Source organism: Cavia porcellus, unplaced genomic scaffold (genome assembly GCF_034190915.1).
Source record: "Cavia porcellus strain 051 isolate PalLab524CR breed Dunkin Hartley unplaced genomic scaffold, mCavPor4.1 scaffold_21, whole genome shotgun sequence".
Taxonomy (NCBI): Eukaryota; Metazoa; Chordata; class Mammalia; order Rodentia; family Caviidae; genus Cavia; species Cavia porcellus.
Window position 1 is genome coordinate 41,642,036 of NW_026947504.1, and position 25,150 is coordinate 41,667,185.

Genomic DNA, 25,150 nt, shown 5'->3' on the forward strand with positions numbered 1-25,150 from the left:
TTACAAAAATGAGTCTTACTTATGTCACATGAGGATAATCTCAAGTTGTTTCCATTTATCTATAAAAGTCTCAAGATCATACTTTTTTTATAGCTGAGTAATAACTCCATTGAATAACAATACCACATCTTTTTCATCCACTCTGTGGTTGATGGGCATTTTGGTTGTTTCCAAGATTTAGCTATCATAAGATTTGTTGCTATGAACATGGGTGCACATATATCACTGTGACATGATGTTTTTAGTTTTTCTGGGAAAATGCCCAGGAGAAAGATAGCTGGACTGAATGGAACTTCTGATCCTAGTCTTCTGAGAAATCTCCATAGTGATTTCCATAGTGGCTGCACCAGTCTGTACTCCCACGAACAGTGGAGAAGTGTTCCTTTTTCCCCCCCGCAGTCTCACCAACATTTGTTATCAGTACATTTTTTGATGGCAGCTATTCTTTCCAGAGTGACATGAAGTCTCAGTGCTGTTTTAATTTGCATTTCTCAAATGACCAGTGGTGGTGAACATTTCTCCATGTATTTATTTGACATTTGTATACCTTCATCTGAGAAATGTCTGTTTATCTCAGATGCCCATTTTTGGAGAAGGTCTTTGAACTTGGGGAGCTTGATGTTTTTTCAATCTTTATATGTTCTGGATATAAGTCCTTTGTCTGAGGGGTTGCTGGCTGTCCCATTCTGTCCCATTCTGTGGGTTTTCTTTTCACTCTGTTGGTGACTTCTTTTGAAGTGCAGAGACTTTTCAATAATATGAAATCCCAGTTGTTGATTCTTTGAAGTGTTTCCTGTGCAGTTTGCGTTTTGTTCGTGAATTCTCTCCCTACCCCTGTGTCTCCAAGATTTCTACCTACCTTGTCTTCCAGTAGGTTTAGTGTTTGTGTTTTAATATTTAGAACTTTGAACCATTTGGACTTTAGTTTTGTGCATGGTGGTACCATGGGTCTAGTTTCAGTCTATGGCATGTGGAGAGCCAATTTTGCCAACACCATTTATTAAAGAGCCTATCCTTCTTCTAGTGAACATGTTCAGCCCCTTTGTCAAATATGAGGAGTCCTAAATGTCTTTGTAGTTGTGTTTGCATCTTCTAATTTGTTCCATTGATCCTCAGGTCTATTTCTTTGCCAGTACCATGTTGATATTATCACTGTAGCTTTGTAATATAACTTCAAGTCAAGAATTGAGATACTTCCTGCCCTCCCTTTGTTGCCCAAAATTGCCTTTGCTATTGTACATTTCTTCTATTTCCAACTGAATTTTAGGAGTGTTTACTCTAGATCTGTAAGGTATGTTAATGGTGCTTTTTTGGGGGGATTGCATTAAATCTGTATTGTTTTGTGAGTATGGCCATTTTCACCATGTTGGTTCTTCCTAACCAAGAGCAAGGAATATCCTTCCATTTTCTAATATTCTCTTCAATCTCTTTTTTTAGAATATTGTAATTTTCAGCATATAGGTCTTTTACATTCTTTGTTATGTTGATTCCTAAGTAGTTCATTTTTTTAGATGCTATTGGGAAAGTGGTATGTCCATGATTTCTCTCTGGGTGAGTTTTTTGTTTGTGTACAGGAATGCTATTGATATTTGAGTGTTGACTTTGTATCCAGCTATGCTGCTGAATTTGTTTATTACCTTTAGTTGTCTTTAATGTAGTTTTTGGGGTCTTCTATATAAAGTATCATGTCATCTGTAAATAGTGATTATTTAACTTCTTCCCGTTCCTTTATTCCTTTTGTTTCTCTCGCTTGTCTGATTGCTCTGGCTAGTATTTCCAGAACTGTATTGAATAGAAATGGTGATATGGACATCCTTGTTTTATTTCTTTGATATCTCTTTGAATTTGTTTCATGGATTCAGCCTGTTTTCTATATTGTACATTCAAGGTGTGAATAAATTTCCCATGCTCCTGTACTTTTTTAAAATCTATCTTCTCTAGCTACACTAAGCAACCCCTTTACTAAGGTTATTATTTCTGTCTTTACATGAGAAACTGTTTCTAATTTGATTTCCTCTGTAGCCTCATGAATTCGTTTCTTTATTTCATTTGCTGTCTTTTCAGAGATTAGCAGTATATGACTTTCAAAGTCCTCTATTTCAATGTCGCCTGTGCTCGCTCCTGATGGACTACATGTTTGAGGTTGCATTTTGCTTTTTCGTTTTGTCATTTTCATCTTTTGTGCTAATCTTTGGTCTTTCAATCCCACTAGTCTCAACTATCAATAGTGTGAATTTTAAGGTTCATCCACCTACTGTGTGGTTGATGTTGGTCTGATTGCTGGGTACCACAATGAAGAGGAGGGCCAGTCACCTGAATTCCTCCTGCAGGGCCTGTTGGATGAGTCCTATATTCTTCCTGGGCTGATTAGCCTATGAGTTACTGATACAAGTCAGCCCTTAGTTCCTGCTGTTGGTGTGTCTTCAGGTTGTTCCAGGTCACCAGATCTTCCTATCTATAGTGTTTGTCTGGCTGAGTTCCTACTGTGTCTTGGTGCCTCATAAGCCCTTTTAATTTTCTCCAAGTTGGGGGAGGCCTTATTGGCCTGCTCCTCATCCTGCTTAATGTTCTATGTGTGGAGGAAGGGCTCTCCCACACTCTTGCCTAGCTTGCCAAGTTCTACAGCTGGAGGGAGCTTTGCTGCTGCTGCTATTTACTCACTGAAGACCTCTGTTTTAGGGACCAACTTGGCATATTTAGGCTGCTGAGGTCTTCTGTTTTGAGTAAATCTCCCATCAGCACAGTTAATCCACTACAGTCCAGTGTTCTGGGAGGACGAGTGGGAGCTGAAAATCAACAGCACTTGTAGGTACAGGAGTTGGGAGGTTAAATCCGTGGACAGTTGGCTGGTGGAGTATGGTGGAAGCATCTCGCCCTTGCATGCTGGCCGAGGCTAGGTGAGCCAAGTCAGTCAGGGACAGCACGTTGGGTGAGGCATGGCAGAAGTAGGCTTTCTTGTGTAAGTGATTTGTTTCTCTTCCCTAACAGCTTTTAAAATTCTATTCTTGTATTGAATTTCTAGAATCTTGACTTTAATATGCCTGGATGTAGATTTTTTTTTTGATCATTGCTAATTGGAGTTCTATATTTCTCAGTTATTTGTATGTCACATTCTTTTTCTCTAACCAGGAAAGTTTTCTGTCATTATGACTATGAAGATTTTGTTAATATCATTTATGGTTTCTCCTGCTTCTTCATTAACTCCAATTAATCTTATTATTCTTTGTCTCCTCTAGCAGCTGCTATATTGATTTCTCATGTGCCCTTGCTGATTTTGAGAAATTTTTCTTTTCCTGGTCCCTGGCCACAGTCCTGTCTTCAATATTTGAGATCCTGTCGTCACATTGGACTAATATGCTTTGAATACTTTCAGTGGAGTTTTGTTCTCCTGGGTATCTGCTTGAACCTGCTTTGTGGATTCCATTTGTTTCCATAATTTGCTGAAGCTCACCTATTTTTTGTATGTGCTCTGACATCACTAAGCTTAGTATGTATTTGTTAATCTCTGTAGTTATGTGAGAGATAATTTCTGCTTTCATTTTTTCCAGAGCATCATACAGTTGCTTTGTTACCACTTTGAAGACTCGTGGTAGAGGGCTTTTGGATTTTCCAGCCTCATTGCCCCCTGGATTTGGCTTTGGTTAACTGGGTGTCTGAGATTGTGTCTTAAGTGTGTTTCATATATTTTCAATGGAATGCAAAACAGTTATATACAATATGCAAGACCATAATGTATCAATTCTGTTCTTAAGGATTAAGATTCAAAATGGATTAAAGAAAGAACAGTAAAATGGGAAAAGAGAAAGAGATTACATATAGGTTGGAGGACAAAGATTGATCCTACCAACTTGGGGAAAGTGATGCAGCATATGGTAGTGATATATGCATTCCTGTTGCATGCAGTTTGTAATAGCTAAATCTTGGAAGTAGCCTATATCAATAGATGAAAGACTAAAGAAAATATGAATTTTATATATAATGAAGTACTATTCTGCCATAAAGAGAATTACATTTGAGGCATTTATAGGTAAATGGATGCACTTTGAGACCATAATGTCATATGACATAATACAGAAACATTTTATTTCTGTAGCTCTTCTCTTTCTCTTCCCTAAATATTGTTTCTTAGATTCTTTTTTTTTGCCTAAGTCTCAGAGAAGCTGTGATTTGCTTCTGGCTTTTGCTCTGTTATACTGATCCTCCCTTTAATTCATCTGTTACCTTCCTACATTAGATAGTAAACTCTATGAAAGTAGGGCTTTATTACTGCTGAATTACCAGTTTATAGAACTGGTACATGGAAGTACTGAGTAGCTATTTCCCTCTAAGTTATTCACCCTAAAATATTGCCCAGCTGCATTTTTCTGAGCCTTTGGCATCATTCAAACAGGATGGTGCTTATCTTCATTAGGAAGAACTTTTCCAAGCTGACTACCTTCCTAAAGCTTTATGAAGTTCATCAAATATATTTTAGTACATTAGTTGATTTTTCACTTTATGGTTCATTACTTCTGTACATCTCATTTCTTATCAGTAGAATTCACTTTTTTATTTTTCTAAGAGACAGTATAAACATAATGCCTTTAATGTTTTCTTAAGCCTAATTCTCTGACTTCATACCAAAGTACATTTTCTAATTTAAACTAGGATCCTAAATCTTTCACTTGTTTATGCTTGAGCTTCATGTTATTTAACTTACCTTCACTTTCTTCTATTAGGACAATTGTACCTTTTCTTTATGGGAATTTTAGACAGAGAATTGTTTAATGTCAACTGTTTCTCTTTCCTTATATGCAGTAGTTCCTGAAAATTATTAAACCTGTCTAAAGTGAGGAGTAAATATTTCCATGAGCTTGGACGATAGATTCACATATTTAGCTTTTTAACACTACTGTATTAAGAAATGTAATAAATGTTAGAAAACTACCCTTCTAGAGAAAAATAGATCTATTCTTTAACTTATAGAATAGATACTTTTGCTATTTTTGACAATGAAATCAAGGAGCTTTAAGTGTTGCTTTTCGTAATTAAATGATATATAGAAGGCAGCATTGTGTTTTTGACTATGAAAATGGAAATTTAGGCATCACATACTAGAGACTATTAGAATTACAGATGTTGTTAATTCCTTTCAAAGAAGACTAATTTTTTTGTCCTCTGCATCTGTTTCTTTATTTACTCATTAGATAATGGCATTTGTTTCTATCAGTCTGCTTTTTTCTGCTTAGATAAAACTAAATTTAAAAAACTAGGTGGTTAGTCTAACAAATTCTTTAATATTCTATTTATTGTACACACCTTCCTCAGATTTTTTCAGAAGTCATAAGTATAGCCCTCAATTCAATCCATAATCGTTTGCATCACTGATTTTAAAGCCTTTTTATTTCTTTATATGATTTAGAAAATCTCTTCAGAGTTACTATTTAGTTAGTGGTCTTTAACATTCATAGTAGTGCTGTCACAAGTCAATTGGACATATAGTAATGATTAACCAGAAGTTACTTAGTTGTGTGGCATGATGTTTGAATTAGTTTTAATGGATCTCTAAGTAATATCCAATAGAGTGCATGAGCCACAATAAATTTGCAGTTAATGTTTGAAAACGTTAAGATTTAAACTGACTAAATTTCATTATATTTCAGAGGTACTGGATTAGATGCCTTCAGCGGAAAGTTGAGGTTGTTAGAGAAATGAAAAGGGCAGACCTTAAATGATTGCTAACTGTATGTCTGTTATTGTGCCTAAGTACTTACAACCCAGTTATCTCATTTAATTGTAACAATCCTGTTAGGAACTTGATCCCTTTTTAAATGGAGTATCTGAGGCTTAGAGGTAATAGAGCTAGTCTGTGGCACAGCTGGAATCTGAATCAAAGGCCAATGTCTTAACCCTGTTGTAGCTGTTTTCAGCAATAAACCAGAAATAGTAGAATGTTGAGATTGTTTCAGAAATAAAAGCTGATTGGAGAGATAAATTAAAGTGAAATATCAGAATTTAGTGGAAGAACTATATGCTTTTATGACTTAATTTTTGATCTGTTGAGAGAAAAATGTGTACAGAGTATAATATTTGAAAATTAGGAACATGTTTGCAAGACTTTTTTTTTTTTTTTAGTACATGTGTGTAGTACATTATCCTCTTTGTAGGAAGTTGGGACATGTACTTAATACATTTTAATTTCTCTTTTTCATTCCCTTTCATTTCCTTCCTATCCCTTCCCTGTCCACCCATTTTTAGATTCCTCTGCTTTATTTGTTTTATTTTGCTTTGTCTGCTATGTGTGCAGTACATAATACTTACATTATTTGTACACAGTTGCTATGTCTACGTCACATTTCCCAATTCCTGTTTTAATCTCCTCGTTCTTCTCTCCCTCTTCCCTTCCTCATCTTTTGATTTCCTTCTTTGTAAAGGTCTGTCTCCTTACTTCCTATCATCTATGATTTTTCCTCTATGCTTTTATTTTGGTTTCTCATATATGAGGTATCATATGATCTTTAAGCTTGTGTATGATTTATTTCTCCTAAAGCTATGGTCTCAAGGTGTATCTATTTTCCTACAAATGACTCAAGTTTATCTTCATGGCAGAGTAGTATATTATTGTGTTCTTAAATGAGATTTTATTGTTTGTATGGACTTGTGTAAAGACAGACTTTTTGCTTTTGGATCGTAGGTTCTCTGCCTGTTTGACTTTTTAAAAGTATATAAACTTTCTTGTCTCTGATTCTTTATCTGTAAAACAAAAGCAATAGTAACTTCTTAATAGATGTAAAGAACTTATAGCTGTAGTATTTGTCTTAGGTGAAGGGGCAATGTTATTATTACTTTATTTACATTATTTGTAAATCATATTTTCATATTTGTATTCCATTCATTTTTGTGGTGAGAAATTCTAATTCTTGATCCTAATTTTACATGGTGTGTGTTCCTAATCTTGTTTTACCTTTGCTTTCTGCTTGTCAACTCATTTTATGTTATTTATGTTTTATATAAGTAAGGTAGGTTATTCTGAATCTTACCAAGTAGTTATATGCTACAATTTGCTGTATTTGTTTAGATTTGAAATTACTTTTGCCCATGTTTGTGGAAATTAGATTTGTTTGCTGGTTTAATTTCTTTTATCTAAAATTCTTAAAACTATGGTTCAAAATTAGTTTTCTGTCAGACATAAATTGTTAGAGTACCTGTTTTTTCCTGTTAGTTGAGTTTTTGGTGCTGTTTTACTTTAGTGTTATAATAAGTAACTTCCCACTCTACAGCTGGTTATTGTTTCTTTCTCTTTGCTTTCAGCTGGTTGGTGGAGAATTTGATTTGGAGATGAACTTTATTATCCAGGATGCTGAGAGTATAACATGTATGACAGAGCTTTTGGAACACTGTGATGTAACGTGTCAAGCAGAAATATGGAGCATGTTTACAGCTATTCTACGAAAAAGTGTTCGGAATTTACAGACTAGCACAGAAGTTGGACTAATTGAACAAGTATTGCTGAAAATGAGTGCTGTAGATGACATGATAGCAGGTATGGGCTATGACTGTCTGAGAGGAAAGTATAACTTAAATTATTTATGAAGTTTTATGTGTTGCTGTATATACTGTAATTAATACATATTTGGTAAAATAACCGCTATATGTAACAGATGAGAGAAATATTAGGAAAATTTGCCTTTATAGTAATGGGAAGCAGAAAGAAGACAAATGTGATTAATATAGTACGTGAACATAATTACTAATTTTGTTTTTCTAAGATTTAGAAAACCTCAGTACTCTGGAGTAAGTACTAATAAATCAATAAAAAAACCTTTTATGCAGTATATACCTTTACATAATTAAAATACTATAATATATATTTCAGTACTGAATTATCAGTGAGCTCTTTACCAAATTATACCAGTTAGATGCTCATCAATTTGGCATGTGCGGAACTGTGACAAATAACAGGAGATGCTAAAAGCCGTAGAATAAATGTATTTCTTTTGGAAGTGATTATTTCACTTTGATTTTCGGGTGGGGGAGAAAGCTTCTACAAGAAAATAACCACATATATTGTTGAATAGGACATGAAATTTTCACTAAATTTCAGGTTAAAATTATTGATTGTTTGGCTTGTTATAGATTTTCTTTTTCTTTTTTTCTTTTTTTTTGTACTGGGAATCGAACTCAGAACCTTGTGCTTGCCAGGCAGGCACTGTGCAACTGAGCTATATCCTTGGTCCTATAATAGGTTATTTTGAACAGTGAATTTATGATTTGTCACCACCAACCCTTGACTTCCCGTGCATGTTAATAAAGATGCACTTCTATAGAAATGTTTTAAATAATGATCTGAAAACAGCAGTTATTTCCAGAAGATAAGTTCAAAGTTTGAAATGTTGGTTCTTCTAAATCGTGGCTCTTCAGCATAAATGTCTTCTGAAATAAAAGTATTTTCAAAATTTCAAAAGTACTAATCTAATTGTGAACAGTAGTATATATGATTTTAAAATGTAGTTTAGACACCAGAGAATGCTTTTTCATCTTTTTATTTAGATAGATGAATTTAATGTTGTGGATCAAAGAATTAAGGAAAAATGAAATGATCAATGGGTTAAATAATACTTTTTAAAATTTAATTTTTAAGAAAGTGTATTAAAATAATTTCTAATTGTTTCAAAGTAGCATATATCTGTTGAGCATGATTTTTAGCATTCTCTGTTGGTTATAAATGGCAAGTTGGTGATAAGATTCAGACTTATATTTCTCAAAATATCTTTTGATAGGGATACAGTACTCCTATAAATTCTGCATTTACTTAACAAGAATTTATTTGTAGAAAGTTTTGTGGATACATGATGTATAGAATATCATATGATCTTTTAATATTTATATCTGGACTTAGGAGTTTTTTTGTTTTTATAACTAAATTCATTTGTTATGTCACAGTTTAGTGAAAGAACCAAAATTACCTGCATAATAGTTTACTGGCCTAAAATTTATGAATATTGGGATGTAAACTAACAGTGAGGGCAATACCATAAAATTTTGTGTCAATATATTTTATGACATAAAGCTTATTCTCTTTTTTCTTCTCAATAGTAATGATGGTGGTAACACAAAACATTCACTTCATTATTTTAACTATTTTTCTTACAAAAGAACCTGATGATAGAAGGATGTAAGAAAATGGGCTGTCAGAAAAAAATGTGTTTCATTTTTTTAGAAAATAAAAATGAAGAAAAAAGTAGCCACCAAAACACTATTAGTTTTCATTTCTGAATGTATTTTAGTATGTTAAATCCAAAGAGGCACTTTTCATTTAATAATGTGAATGTACCATTGAAAAAAGGTTAAGCATTTATTGTAAAATGATTATAGTATATAATACTGATAGTTTTTATTTTTTTCCTTTTCCAACTCTTGTCTAGAAAAGAACTGCAGTAATAAAATGAAATTGAGCTTCTTGGTTATTTTTCATGTGTAATATTTAAGAAGAGATTTAAAAATTATAACTAAAAACAAACTTATGTGTTATACATCATGTGTATTGCAAATAGAAGTTTTAATTTTTAAAAGCAGTATATTATGTAACCCTTTTGCCTACACAGCTAATTGAAATAAGGCATGTTAGTTTAGGGTTTTAAAGATACTTCCTTTTTATAAAGAATTCTTTCTTAGAAGCAGACCTTTAGATTTATATGCACTAATATTTTCATACATTTTATTGCTTAGATGATGAAATACTTTTTCATTGAAGACTCAAAGTTGGCATATCCACTGTCACAATTTTGTCATAGATTGCTTGTTTGCTCTAGTATTAAGAATCACTTATTTATTGATAAAAATAATCATATTGAATATATTTTTGAGATGTTCAACATTTTAAATATACAATAGTATTTTAACATTCCAAATTCCAATTAAGAATCTGTGATACTAAATATTACGTAATTATTATATACTTATAATCATTTCAGTTTACCACGATCCAACCTTTTTTTTATTGATGACAAACTTCTAGTATATATATATGTCTGTGTGTGTGTGAATACAGACACACACACACGCACACACACACACACACACACACATCTTACTAGCTTGTATTAACTTGTGTAGTATTTTTCATTTCTTAGGAAATGCTTTAGAAATTAAGAAAATGAAGAACTATACTTAGGTGTTTATTTTCTTATAAAGAACATTGAAAGAAATATTAATCATGTAGAAAAACTAATCACGGGAGAGATTCTAATTTTTTTGATTAGTGTGTAATAATCTGTTGTTTCTGTAGTATGAACAAAATACTTTTATTACCATAATGGTTATCACTAGTCATCTGTCTAAGTTACACCTTCACTTGTATAATAGTATGAAGGTGTGAGGGTTCTAGAGCCAGATAATCTGGGTTCGAATTCTGATTTGAAGAACCATTAGATATGTGTTCTTGAAAAGTAGGACTAAATTAGGTGTGCCATAATTTGCTCATTTTAAAAGGGAATAATTATTGCACCAATGTTAAAGATTTGTTATGCAGATTTATGAGCTTAAGACATTTAAGTTGCTTTGAATAATGCCCCACATAAAGTGCTCAAAATTGTTCAAGTAATATTTCAAGAACACATTTTATTAAGAATAGATAATTCTGAAAGAAAATATAATAACTGTTAGTTTTTTACTTGAATGTAGCCAGTTTATAATATTTAGTCCTTTGTACATTTGTACTTTCTAATCTCTGTTTCTCTATTTGTGTCATTGTTCATATGTAAATTGTTAATTAAAATAGCTATTCATGAAGGTATATTATATACGTGTGAGTCATGTAATTGACAGCTGGTAACTTGTTCTTTCATAAAGTATATTACCTTGACATATGGCAACTCATGACTAGAGTTCAGAATAACTTTATTTTCCTTTGAAGATCTTCTAGTTGATATGTTGGGGGTTCTTGCCAGCTACAGCATCACTGTCAAGGAGTTGAAGCTTTTGTTCAGCATGCTTCGAGGAGAAAGTGGAATCTGGGTAAGCTGTGGTCAGAGGGTAGCATATTTAGTATCACTTTGTTAATACTTTATATTCAGTAACTCATCCCTAGACAGCTGTGTATTTGAATTTATACTGGAAACTATTTTCCTCTTAAGCAATTTAGTAAATGATTTAAAATTAAATTCCTGTCTAGTTATTAAACAGTCCAATGAATAAAATGGTATATCAGGTATTATTACTAAATTTGTATAATGATTTTTTTTATTATATTCTCAGCCAAGGCATGCAGTAAAATTATTGTCAGTTCTTAATCAGATGCCACAAAGACATGGTCCTGATACTTTTTTCAATTTCCCTGGTTGTAGTGCTGCGGTAAGTTTAATTACATGTGTTTATTTTAAATTATTTTTAAGTTATTGAGCTCTTCTCACTTGCCTCTTCTGATTTGTGTTGCTGTATTTTTGCTTTTTCGGTACTTTTATATTTGTCTTATTTCACTTATAGTAATACTTTTGAGTAGTTCTTATAGCTTTCTTTAGGAGATTATTTTGTACCTTTTTATTCTGAGTATTGCATTTGATTGGTATGTCACTGTTTCTTTATCTACTGTGGGTGGGCATTTGGGTTTCTGGTTTTCAGCTCTTGTAAATAAAACTGCAATGAGCATTCAAGAAAAGGTTTTCCTATGGGCATATCTCTTAATGAAATGCATGAATGAGATTTCTGAGTTTTGTAGTAAGTGTATGTTTACCTCTCGAGAAACTGTCAAACCAATTTCTGTAATGACAAATTTACATTTCCAACAGCAGTGTGAGAATCTGAGTTGATTTGTATATTAAATATTTTTAGTATTTTAAATTCTAGTCATTTTAATGGTTTTATAATACTGTAGTTCTTTGTAGTTTTTTCTATTTGTCTCATGACCTATAATATTTTTTCATATGTTTGTTGCCTGTTCTTGCATTTTCTTTTGTTATATCTGTGTTCAATACTGTTCATTTAAATATTTGGTTGTCTTATTTCAATTAGGCAATAATTAGACCATTATTTTTGGGAATTGTATGCTTGTATATTAGATAAACACTTACCGAATATTTTCTACTAACTTGTGGCTTTTCTTTTTAGTTTCTTAATATTCTTTCGTTTATTAGTGCATGTTTGTTGTATATAATAGTTACACTATTTTGGTGAATTGGTACATAATATATGATCATTTTTCATCTGTTTACCACCCTCATCCTTATCCCCTGTCTCTCTTGGTTTTTTTTTTTTTTTTTTTTTTTTTTTTTAAATTTTATTTAAAGAAAAACTAAACAAAACAGAAAACAGGTAGAAATAATACATACTTTCAAAGAAAGAATAAACAGTAAGAAATCACTAGTTGATATTTACTTATTGTTCTTTTACAAGTAGCTATTCAAGATACAAAAATGGAGCATATAAAATGGGGATTCAAACAGCGAGACTGCAAACAGTTCTGTTCAACTATCCAACAAAAACTTAGTAATATCGATCCTATACACTTAAACATACATGCAGTTATCCTTATCTTCCTTATCTTCCTTATCCTTATCTTCAATTATGCTGAAATTGAAAAAACCCAAGTAGGATAAAATCACTCTGAACAAAGAATAATAGTATTGCTAGGTTTCATATTATGACACTCCTGGATCAGCATGGGGTACTGTAGTGTCTCTTTTTCTGCGAAATATTTGTTCATTTCATCATGTGTCACAAGATCAATTCTCATAAACTGTTTATGGGTTCTATGCATTCATGAGTCTTAACATGTATATCTATCCTTTCTATATTAGAGGGAGGAACAAAACAAAGCAAGACAAAACATTTACCTATAAACACATGAAATGAAAAAGACATAAAAGATTACTGTACAAGGAGTTCTACCATGGTTACTGTGTTGTCTCTAGTTATCTTCAATAGAATTGGCTATATCATCAGACATAGTATAATTGAATATATCAGTACATAACAGTATTAATAAAAACATAACTTTGTTATAGTGTAATACTTCAAAAATAGGTAGTAATCAAACCAGAATGGGTATCATAGTGAGTCCTGTCATCTTCAATGTAGTTGTCTATACTGCAGATTTGATACTGTCCATCATACAAGTTTTGAATAAAATCTGTTGATATAAGCAGCAATCAAACAAACCAGATTTAACTAAGATCAGTCATGATAAAGCAGTGTAAGTCATGCAGGGCTCCAGATTAAGTTAATAGGAAATTAAAGATGATTACTATGCTACATCCTGATGTTTTTGGGATAGCTGTCCGTGCCCTCAAATCTAATGCAATTAAACAAACTGTAACAGAATAAAATCTAAGCAGAGTGGTGTGAGTAATATAGGTTTTAATTCCTGATACACTATTAACAATACCTTCTGCCATCTTTTTTAAAACTATTTCTCCCTTTTCACTTCTCCAGGGTGCACTGTGCATTTTTGGGTCTCACCAAGACCCTCGGTTTTAAATTGCGGGTGGAGGGGCAACCTACTATTTACCTAAGTGGTTCCGAACCTTCTCTCTCCTAGACTTGATCTCTAATTGTATTCCTTTACGTATTAAAGCCTGTCTTTCCAACCTATCCACAAGTACTGGTCTAGTTGCCCCTATTACTTTATGGTTCCCTGTCACATAGAGCATTGTTTTCTCATATTTGATTTTCAGTCCATATACCCTTTTTCAGGTTAATTATATTTCCTGTAAAGAGCATCTCAGCGGACCCTACCTCCTGATCTATTCTCCCTGTGATTCTTCTCTCTTTTTAATTTAGTGTATCAAGGCCATCTATATTAGCAGTTATAATCACCCTTCTCTGCCTCATTTCTGTTAGGCCCTTTTTTTGCCGTTAGTTGTCTGCTTGTCATCTTAATTCTGCTTTTTGCTCTATTCATTAAGGCCTCTCTGCCACTGTTGCTGGAATCCTGGTACTTTTCTCTCTCTCTAGAATGTCCTTCAGTATTCTCTGTAGATTTGGATTGGTAGTCGCGAATTTCCCTGGTTCCTCTTTGTCTTGGAAACATCTTGTTTGTCCCTTAATTTCTAGAGAGAATTTTTCAGGGTATATCAATCTGAGCTGGAGGTTATTTTCTTTCAGGGCTTGGAATATTTCCCTCCAAGCTCTTCTTGATTTGATAGTTTGTGTTGAGAAGTCTGCCATAATTCTGATGGTTCTTTTTTATATAAGTGATCTGTTTATTATCTCTAACAGCTTTTAATATTCTGTTCTTATATTGAATTTCTGGGATCTTTATTATTATATGCACAGGTGTGTCTCTATCTTGGTTGTAGGTGGCTGGAGTTCTGTATGCCTCATACATCTGTATGTCATTTCTTTTGCCTATGTTTGGGAAGTTTTCCTTAATTATTTCTGTGAATAGCCTTTGTAGTTCCTTTGTACCCCTGCTTCTTCATTCACATTCTTTATTCTTAAGTTGTTGATCCTCTTGTCATTTTCTAGCCTTTGTATTGTTACTATTTGTTCCTTGTTATTTTAAAAAAGTTTTTCCTTTCATAATCCCACATTGCAAATCTGTCCTCCAGTTTGGATTATCTATCCTTAGTTTCTTTCAAGCAGTTTTGCCAGCTTTCAATGGAGTTTTAAATTTCCTGGTAATCTCTTTGAATCTGCTTCATGTATTCTGTATTTTCTTTATATTCTTCATCAAATGGTTCTCTCCTTTGTTTGTATTCTTCCATTCTTCGTCTGTGTTGTCTTGAGAGGTGCTTAGCATTTCTTTTATTAAATCTATTTATATCTTGCTTTACTTGGTTAAATATTTCCCTTTTGAACTCGTGTATGAGGTCCCGAAGAGAATTCTTTATGTTCACTGATGTATGTTTGCTGTCCTCAATCTCTTTTGTATTTACCTTTCCTGGATCTATGTTCTCAGGGTTGGGGCCTTGGGGCTTTTTCTTATTGCTTCCTCTTCTCATATTTTTTTATTTCTTCCATACAGGTATATAGAGGAGGCCCCTGTCACTTTTTCTGTTGTTGTTGTTGATTCTGGTTCTTCTGAAGCACTCTAGCTAGGAGATACTGCCTACTCCAATAGCTATTGAGGTGCAAATAGGGACAGCCACAGAATATGTTGGCCCCTCCCCTCGGGGTCAGCCAGCCCGCAGAGGCCTTTAGTGTGCACAGCATGTAGGGAATTGGTCTGGGACACCCTACTGGTTCCCGGCCAGGGTCATGACCTAGGCCAAGCACATCTGACCAATCCTGTCTTGGAAGGGAGCAACTGACTGAAGTCTGTGCAATACCTTGTTTCTGCCAGTCCTGCCTGGTTCCAATATGTCATCCCCTTTCCCGTAGAAAGGTTTTATTCCTAGCACTCACCACAGGTTAATGCAGGTCCCCTACTGGCTCTGCTCTCCGTTGGTCTCACTGACCCCTGACCTCAGTGGGCCCGCACCCCAGCGTGACCGCGGCTCCAGTGAGTCAAAGTGGCAGGAGCCCGGGCAGTTCGTGAGTGACATCCGTGTGAGTTAGGACACGCCATCCAGTGTAGTTCTCTGGTTTGCTGTTCCCTTTTGTCCTTCTGTCTCCCCACCAAGGCCTTCAGTGTTACCCGCCACCAGCTTCACTGCGCCCGTGCATCTCCAGGTTCCAACAGTGCTTCTGGTACAGTGGGACCAGCTCTGGTGAGAGCTACCACCTTCTTCTGTTAACGTGTTTCTTTTTTAAAATTCTTTCTGTGGGCTTCAATTCTCACTTTAGTTTCTTCCTGGGTTAAGAGGACCTATGTCTTTCCTGCTTTTCCTTCTCCAGAATTATATTCCAGCATCTGGGCGGTTTCTCTCAGAGAGGCTTTTTAATTTGCTGCTTACTGTTCCACCATCTTCCTAGACTCCTTATACTCTGTCTGATTTCCCAAAAATCTGTCTTTTTGTTACCTACCATCTTCCTTTTATTTCACTCTTTTACTTATTTATATTTTGGATGTCTTATGTAAGAGAGGTCATGTGATGTTTAACTTTTCCATGATCCTGCAAGTGGTACAATCTTGTTTTTATTCATGATTGTATATTTCATATATCACATTTTCTTTATCCATTAATATGTTGATGGGCATCTAGGCTGTTTCCAGAGCTTCCTAAAATTGATGTGGTCCAATTAAAATTTTCTTTGTTTTATGATAGTGCTTTTACATGCTAAGAAATCTTTCACAGCCAGGGTGATAGTACTTTGTTAAGATTTTTTAAAAAGAAGTTCTATTGTTTTAACTCTTATAGTTTTGGTTTCTTTTTATGAACTATTTTTATATGATGTGAGCAAAGTTGGGATTAAGTTTTATTTGGTTACATATGAATTTGTTGCATTACCATATATTGAAGATATAGTCCTTTCACTTTGTTTTACCGAAAACATTTGTTGACAATTATTTGATCATATTTAGGTACATCTATTTCTGTCCTCTTGTTTTCTTGGTCTATATTTTTATTCCTATGCCAATGTCATATTTTCTTCATTATACTTGTATAGTTAGTAGTTCTTATAACTAGATAGTCAAATACTCCAATTTTGTTCTTAACATTTAGAATAGTTTTGGCTATTTTAGAATGTCTACAATTTTATTTGCATTGTTAGAAAAACTTGTCAGATTTTATTAGAAAACCTACTATGGGGCTGAAGCTGTAACTCAGGATAAAGTGCTTACTTAAGTAGGAAAGAGACCCTGGATTTCATCAGCAGCACTTTTGAAAAAGGAAAGAGAGGAAGGAAAAGGCCTGTCATGGTTTTTTTGGTGTGAGTTAAGTCTATAGAATAATTTGGAAATTATACACTATTTTAGTATTGCTGAATCCATTAGGTTCACAGACATTATCTCTCTAGTTTTCTTTGGATTTTCAGTGTTCTGTTGTTACCAACATTTTAGCATAAAACTCGAAGAGCAGCCTGTCTTGATATGTTTTTGTCTATTTTTTTATTAATACAGTATATAGCTTATAATTTGAGCCATAGTTCATCTGAACAATGAAGCTGATAATGCACAAAATATTAAGACAATTTATTAGGATTTGGAGATGCAGGGGTATTTAAAATATGGAGAAAAGGGAATGCTTTCAACTACTTTAGTGATAGCTGTAATCAGCTAGTTTTACCTTCCTGTGTTTCCATGTTGTATTATCACCAACACTTGTGTTTATTTAATGTTGATTCCAGTAATATTCCCTACCACAGTTATTTTTCTTTCACATTCTGGCTCTTGTAATCAAATGAAATATTTCTGAAAGCTAGCATAAATTATAGAAAATGAAAATCCTAAGGCTTATTTATAAAGAATCACATATTTGTGAAATTAGAGGGGGGCATCTGAAGTATAGTCCAAAACCAACTATGTTACCTAGATGACAATTGAGTGTATGAAAACTATGTTTCTATAATCAAATAATATCTGCATAGATTATGTAAATAAAATATTAGTTTCCGTCTTCTGTGGCTCATGATATTTTGAAATTTATGTAATTTATGTATTTTTTATTCTGTAAAGTATGGATATGACCTTACTGATTTCATGTTTTCTTTAACTGATACTTTGTCCTTTTTTCATCACTTTGTAGGCAATTGCATTGCCTCCTATTGCAAAGTGGCCTTATCAGAATGGCTTCACACTAAATACTTGGTTTCGTATGGATCCTTTGAATAACATAAATGTTGATAAGGATAAACCTTATCTTTATTGGTAAGTAACATGTTCCAATTTGGAACTTTTGACTTTAAGTATTTTGGTTTTTAAATGTTATAATTAGTAACAAGGCTACATATAAGATGGACTATATATAAAATATGTATGTAATACATGTGTTGAGACTATGAAGACTCAGTTGAATAAATTTTATTTATTTACTTTTTTGCTATTGATTCTAGGTGACCCTGCCTCCCTCCCACTCCCATACAATCTAAAAGGCACAGGTTGCAGACTTTCCTGGCCAGTCTGCTTCAATGCAGATCAGTGGGGGAGCATTTGTGAGACTGGGCCTTGACCTAGGGAAGAATAAACAAACAGATTAACTCACTCCCAATTTGATTTCCCTTTGCCTTTTCACATATTTTGTTCTGTGATCATAACTGACATATGCTTTAAAAATTATTAATAACCATGTAAGAAATTATAATGAAATAAAATTTGACAGTTATTTTTTCTTATTTTGATTAAAATATATAGTTATTTGGTGAAATAAATTATTTATAAGTTAATTCTGCTTTTCTCTCTAAAGATCTTCTCAAAGGCATAGTGAAATTAGAAGCATAGTTAGTCCTTATGCAAAGTATTTATAGGTATGTAAATGAGTTTTGTATTAGCTAATTAAAGATGGTTTTTAGAATTAGATGAAATCTTTTGTTAGGTTTGTGTTGATTATTTGTTTCTATGTATTTGTGATATTTTTTTCAATAAATGAGAAAATATTTATTGGTTAAAGGATTCCATGTACTATGAATAGAATGGAAAGTTCCTAACAACAGCAAGTTGGTGAACTGAGGATGGCAGAGATAATACAGAATTGGTAGGAAGAGCTGAATCTCCTGAACAAAAACAGGAGACTAAGTTATGACACTGATTTTGGAATATTTTCAATTAGTTTGCCATCATATATTTCTAAATACAAGTCCCGTGTCTAGGGTCTGGATTTGAGGACAAGTGAATCAGCAGCAAACAAGTAATTAAGGAGCAGAAAGTAATATTAGCAGAAGATCCTCTGAAAATTTGCTTAGAGTTATTAGGTTTTTACTACTGCAGGAGCAAAGCAGTAAGGATGAATACCATCAGCACTTTTCTCTGTTTCTTCTCAGCAATTGAGGTCTCAGCTCTCTCTTTATAGTCCACAACTTTACTGGACCTTCCTTTTTGGCCAAACTCATCATGTTTTAAGTCATCCTGCTGGGTTTTTTGTTCTTGATTCACAACATAAATCTGGCAAAAACTCCTCAAAATAGCCATGCCACTGCCTCAAAATTACACTGCCTTATAATTTCTTCTGCCAGATTTGTTAGTCCACTGTCCTTAATCTTAATCTTAGGCAAATTCTCTGGACATGAGCAAAATGCAGAGAAATGCTTCCAAGCCATAACACATGCCACCTGGATTTCAGCATCCAATGCAATCCCAGCAGAAACTTCCTGAGCCTAGTCTTTACTGGCAGAATTTCTGTCCACCTTCTGATCTCCTGAGCTCTGATCAGAATCTCTCCTACAGAACAGCCTAAGCTGTTTTAGCACCTCTCTTTCCGGATATATCTCCGAACCATTCCAAACTCTTCCCACAAGGCATTCCCAAAGGAGATCCACATGGCCAGGTACAATAACAATTCTTTCTTGGTTACTTTTACTTTTCTCTCATTCCTGAAATAGAACATCTGACACCCAAAATAAAGGAAAAAAAGGTTTATTTCTCTTACAGTTTTAGAGGTTTCAGTCAATAATCAGCTGACTCTAAAGCAGGGTGGCATGACACAGGAGCAACACTTCAAATCAGCAGCCAGAGCAGTGAAAAGAAGAAAACAAGCCTCTTCTCCTCCCTTACATTGTACACAGCACAACCTCCCGCATCTCCAGGGAGGGTGTAGCACTCAAAAGTTCCTCCCTCTCCTTTGCACAGGATGAGGATGTTTACAAAGTAAAAACCCTTGGTGTCAATGGTGTGTTAAGATCTCCTGTCAGAATTGTATTACTACTGATTTGGTTTTTCATTTCTGTTAGTACTTGTTTTATATAACTGGGTGCTCTGGAGTTTGGTGCATATATATTTAAAATAGTTATATCTTCCTCTTGGAGTTTTCCCCTAAAAGTATGTAGTGACCTTCTTTATCCTTTCTAATCATTATTGGCTTGAAGTTGACTTTGTCTGCAAACAGAATAGCTACCCCAGCTTTTTTGGGGGGTTCCTGATGCTTGGAATGTTGTTTTCCATCCTTTGACTTTGAGTCTGTGAGTATCCTTTTGAGTTAAGTGGGTTTCTTGTAAACAGCATATGGTTGGATTTTGTTTTTTGATACATTCTGCCAGTCTGTTTCTTTTAATTGGTGTATTGAAACCATTTACATTGATAGTAAGAACTGTTATAAATTGGTTTATTGTTGACATATTATCTTTCTGGCATTGCATGTTTATCTTTCTGCTCTGTTCAACTGTCTGCTTTGTTTAGTAGTTTTTTCCTAAATGTATCTAGGCTGTCTTTCAGTATTCTTTGCAGGGTTGGCTTGGTGATCATGAAGTTTTTCAGCTGATCTTTGTCATGGAAGTATTGTATTTCTCCATCAAATTTGAAGAACAGTTTTGCAGGGTACATCAGCCTAGGTTGAAAATCATTTTCCTTTAGGATCTGAAATACATCACTCCATGCTCTTCTTGACTTTATTGTTTGTGCTGAGAAGTCTGCTGTAATTCTGATAGGCTGTCCTTTATAGGTGATCTGTCTTTTCTCTCTGACAGCCTTTAATATTTTATTCTTTTGTTCAATTTCTGAGATGGTCATTATTATATGTCTGGGTGTGGATTTATTTTGGTTGTGATTATTTGGAGATCTATATGCTTCATTGATCTTGATACCAGTTTCCAATCTCATGTTTGGGAAATTTTCAGCTATTACTTCTCTAAATATCCTCTTGACATCCTTTATGTTGTCTCCTTCTTTTTCATTTATCCCTATCAATCTTATGTTGTTTCTCTTTGCGTCATCCTGTAGGTGCTGAATTGTTATTTCCTGATTTCTTGTTATTTTTAAAAGATCTTTTCTTTCCTGTTCACTTGTTGCAATCCTGTCTTCGAGGTCTGAGATTCTATCTTCACATTCATTGAGGCGGTTTTTACAACTTTCAATGGAGTTTTTGATTTCCTGGATATCTCTTTGCATCTGTTTTATGTATTCTGTTTGCTTCCTATACTGTTCATCCATGGATTCTATCCTTCCGTTTAGTTCCTCTAATTTTTTAACTGCCTCTTCTTTAGCTATGTTTAGTATCTGCTTCATTTCTTTTATCAATTCTTCTTTCATCTGAGAGAATATTTCTAGTTTGAATTTCTTCATGGCTTCCAATACTTGCGTCTTTATTTCAGTTACCATTATTTCAGGTATTTCAGTCATGTGGCATGTATTTTCTTCTATGCACATGGCTCCTGGACTTTCTTGGGATGGGCTGGATGTTTGAGATTGCATTTTAGACTTTCGTTTTGTCATTTTCCTGTATTTGGAAGCTTCAAGTGTTGTTCCAGGTGTGGGGGAGAGATCCACCAGCCTTATAGATCTAGAGAAATCACTCCTAAGGTTCATCTGGAACCAGAAGAGACCAGGAATAATGGGCTCTACCTGTGTCCTTGAATACATGCAGTTTACAATAAGGTCCCGAGCTCCTCAAATAACAATGGTCGAACTCACAATCAGGAAACTTGTCATGATATGCTCCTCCAGAACCAACAGCGCAACATAGCAACATTTAGAGAAACCTATAACGCCTGTATTTGTGATAGTTTAAATTGAAATATTCAAAGCTCAGTTATTTTATTTCATATTTAAATTAGTTGCTTCCTAGTTTAAATTTTTTATCTAGCTAATTAAACATTTTATATTTTAATTATTTGGTACATATTAAATTAGAAGGAAATAAGCTTAATTGTTATACAAAATAATTTTGATCGACAATAGCCATATGCTTCTTTTTTCAGTTTATTATTGTTTTATGATTCTCTTTACAGTTTTCGGACTAGCAAAGGAGTTGGTTATTCTGCACATTTTGTTGGCAATTGTTTAATAGTTACATCTCTGAAGTCTAAAGGAAAAGGTTTTCAGCACTGTGTGAAATATGATTTTCAACCGCGGAAGGTAAGTAAAAATAAATATTTTTGCTGAATTCATCTTTCTTTTATGTTAATTTTTTTCTGAAATGATTTCTGTAATAGTCTCTTAAACTGGTTTTCTTAGGACTTAATGCTTTTGTCTTATTCTTGTGTATATTTTCTTTTTACTTTTATTTATGACTTTTATAAGACAGTCTTTCAAAATCTTGTATGTTTCTTCATGTTCTACAGAATTCTTTCAAAAATATTGAGTAGTTGATGAGTGGGCAACACTCTTGTAAGCACTAGTGCACAGCAGTGAACTAATCAGAAAATATCTCTGCTTTCACAATGCTTAACATTGTATTTGGAATTTTTATTCAATTTCATGACAACCTACCACTCTTACTCTTATCTTCAGAGCTCTGTTCTTGTATTCTTATCTAGTGTGCAGTGTTGCCATCTGAATTTCTTTTGGATCTGGATCTCAGAATACGTAATGATGAATAAACTATTTCCTGTCCCATATTTACTCATGTTCTGGAGTCCTCTGATTAAGATATCTAACATCTTCATAATAATCAGGACTTGAGTTACTTTGTTCTTCCCTCTCTGTTTTAACTGTATATTAGTTTGATTTTTACAACACGTATTGTATCTCCGAAAATATTTATCTTTTAAAATTTCTTTACTGGCTGCTTAAGTCATTGATACTGCTCTTCTTTCATTTTGGATGATTTGCTGTGCTTATTAATATCTGATTTCTCTTTCTGATTATATTTCTTTGCTTTAAGTCATTATTTACCTCTCACGAACTACAGAATAGACTAAATTTTTAATCTTAGTTCTTTATGGTTTGAAAGTTTTGTTTCATTTTATTACCTTTTTCAATTATGTATTCAGTATGTGATATGAAATACATTAACTTATCTCCTTGCTCATAGCTCTAGGTTTTCAAATTCTATTATTATAATAGAATTTGGTGTGTTCCATGTTATATGACAACATTTTTATATAATGTCTTCCTGGTTAACCTTGATTCCACATTTAATTAATGTTCCTCAGATCACTTCAGTATTTGTGGCAGTTATTTTACTTAAACTTTCATTATTCATTTATAATTATTTAGTGATTACTTATACTAAGAGTTTTGTGTTCTCTCAAATATCCAGGAGGGAGCATTGAACTCAGCAGATTACAAGTAAGATATATCAGATAAATGAATAAAATATGACTTTAATAACCCAAAACACTTATTTTCTTAAGGAGTAACATTTATTTCGACAGTGAATATCTAAATTACATGGAACAATTTATTTCCTAGTAGAAGGTGATTGATGGGGAGTTATTACTCATAAAGTCAAAAAAAGTAGATCTTAGACTTGTGATCAGTATTTTTCTGATAGGTAAGGATGCCAGTGATCTTTGCCATGTGGTAGTAAGTACAAAGATAGTCAGGATAATAAAATCCAAGTTATTTGCTGTTGTATAGTACTCATTTAAAAACTAGAAGTTTACTCTTTTAGGGGTACAATTTTGTGTAATGCAAAAATAAATAATTTTGTGTGTTATATATAGAGAATTAGAGTGTTATTAAAGAAATTAAGAGATTTTATACTTTTTGAGAAAGTATTTTACACAGGCTTAATGGAATATGTACAGGCTTGTTTATAATGCACAGAGGTGGTACATACTTTTATATTTTCATTCTGATACTAATATTTTGGTGTGTATTTTACATAATTTAATCATACTAATTATATCTTATAATTTATATACAACATGTAAATTAGATATAAATTATGTACTTAAGATTTTTGAAGCTTTTAAAATAGTCATGTTTAATAATTATACTATGAATCAAAGATTTTTTAAAGATGAACTTTTATATGTGAACTGTACTTTACTTTGATTGCAGTTCTGAAAAGTTATATTTGAACACCAGTTAAAGAAATGTTGCTTTAATTGCCATTCATTTTTGTTCTCCTTTCTTAGTTTTCCTTTTCCAATTTTGCTTCTCCTTCTTTATGCTCTTCCTCTTACCCATTGTTTTCACCTTTCTTCTTCCTGCCTTGTCTCCTTCTTCCTCTTTTTTGCCTTTCTTTTCTGTTCATTCTTTGAATAATTAGAACCAGTTTTTGACCAGAGATTCAGATTTTAGACCAATGAATGTGTTGGTGTGTGTGTGTGTGTGTGTGTACATGCAGGCATGTGTGCGTTTATGTTATGTGTGCATGTGTATTTATGTGTGTGTGGTGGAGATGTGTATGCCTAGGGTTTATAAATAATTGTTTGTTTAAATAAAAGTTATTTGTTAAATCTCCTGGCTTAATATGGTGCACAGGCTTTTTTGGAAGAGGTTTATCTAATTTCAGTAGTTCTGTCCTTTACTTCTTAAGATTGAACATTTTGCTGTTTCAGTAATCATGCCTTTAAAGAAAGAGATGTTTCTCTACTATTAGTTTTTGGCCATGGAATATATTTTTACTTAATAGCCCATAGAATTGTAAATACAAGCTTGAATCTTTTTTTGAAAAATGCTGTAAAGGTAATATATAACAAGAAAAAGAGAAATTTACAACTATATGTATCTGAGTTAAAATACATAATTCATTTACCATCAGTTTGTGTTTGCTAGAGGTATGTTCCTACCTATTAACCAGGCTCTTCTTTGTGTCAGAGAAATCAACTGTGTGACAGTTCTAACAAGGATAAAGTACGGATAGGATTTTCTATTCCCACATGATTAAACACTGCTCCCCTCTATGGGTTCAACTTTAGTTCCATAGTTCAGTGTATTACATAGGATTATCAACCTTTTTTTTTTTTTTAAGGCCGTGGGAATATTGCATTTCTGATACAATGAACCTATAGCATCTTGTTTTACTATTTCTCGTGTCATTTTTTTATTATAAAGTTCACCCTGCCTAGGATAATAAATCATCTGGAGTAGTAAGAACTGAAGAAATACATTTTGAATGAGCATTGTTTGATATTAAAGACATCAATAAATATAACACATATGATAAAGCTATCTTTGAGCAGGAAAATTTTGCCTCTTTATAGGTATTTATTTATGTCTGTTTACATATTTTAAAAATTTTGCTCAAATATTGATTGCATGTTTTGTTACACAGATAATATTATGGTTGAATATACTGAAATTCACTGAATATGATTTATATAAATTTTAATTGTTACATATATAAAGTCTATAACATTATTCTTAAATTTGTTTGAACTGTAGTTTTTATAGCTTCTTCCAGATAATTTTGTAATATTCAAAAGCAGATTTGTTAAATGATCACATTAAAGATTTGTCTGATTTTAGTTAGGACAGATGTACATGTTGTTTTCTGATCAAGTAAAAGTCTCAGTTTATAATAAATTAGAG

At 33.2% G+C, this 25,150-nt stretch overlaps 1 protein-coding gene across 9 annotated transcripts in view; it reads left to right on the top strand.

Annotated features, from left to right (window-relative positions):
- Positions 1–25,150, top strand: part of Nbea (neurobeachin) — a 673,150-nt gene that overhangs the window by 66,118 nt on the left and 581,882 nt on the right. For all 9 annotated transcript variants that reach the window (XM_063232848.1, XM_063232849.1, XM_063232852.1 and 6 more), the window contains exons 2-6: positions 7,291–7,522; positions 10,895–10,995; positions 11,236–11,331; positions 17,547–17,668; positions 21,676–21,802. In XM_063232848.1, coding sequence (XP_063088918.1) covers positions 7,291–7,522; positions 10,895–10,995; positions 11,236–11,331; positions 17,547–17,668; positions 21,676–21,802 — 678 coding nt within the window. The remainder of the gene's footprint in view (positions 1–7,290; positions 7,523–10,894; positions 10,996–11,235; positions 11,332–17,546; positions 17,669–21,675; positions 21,803–25,150) is intronic.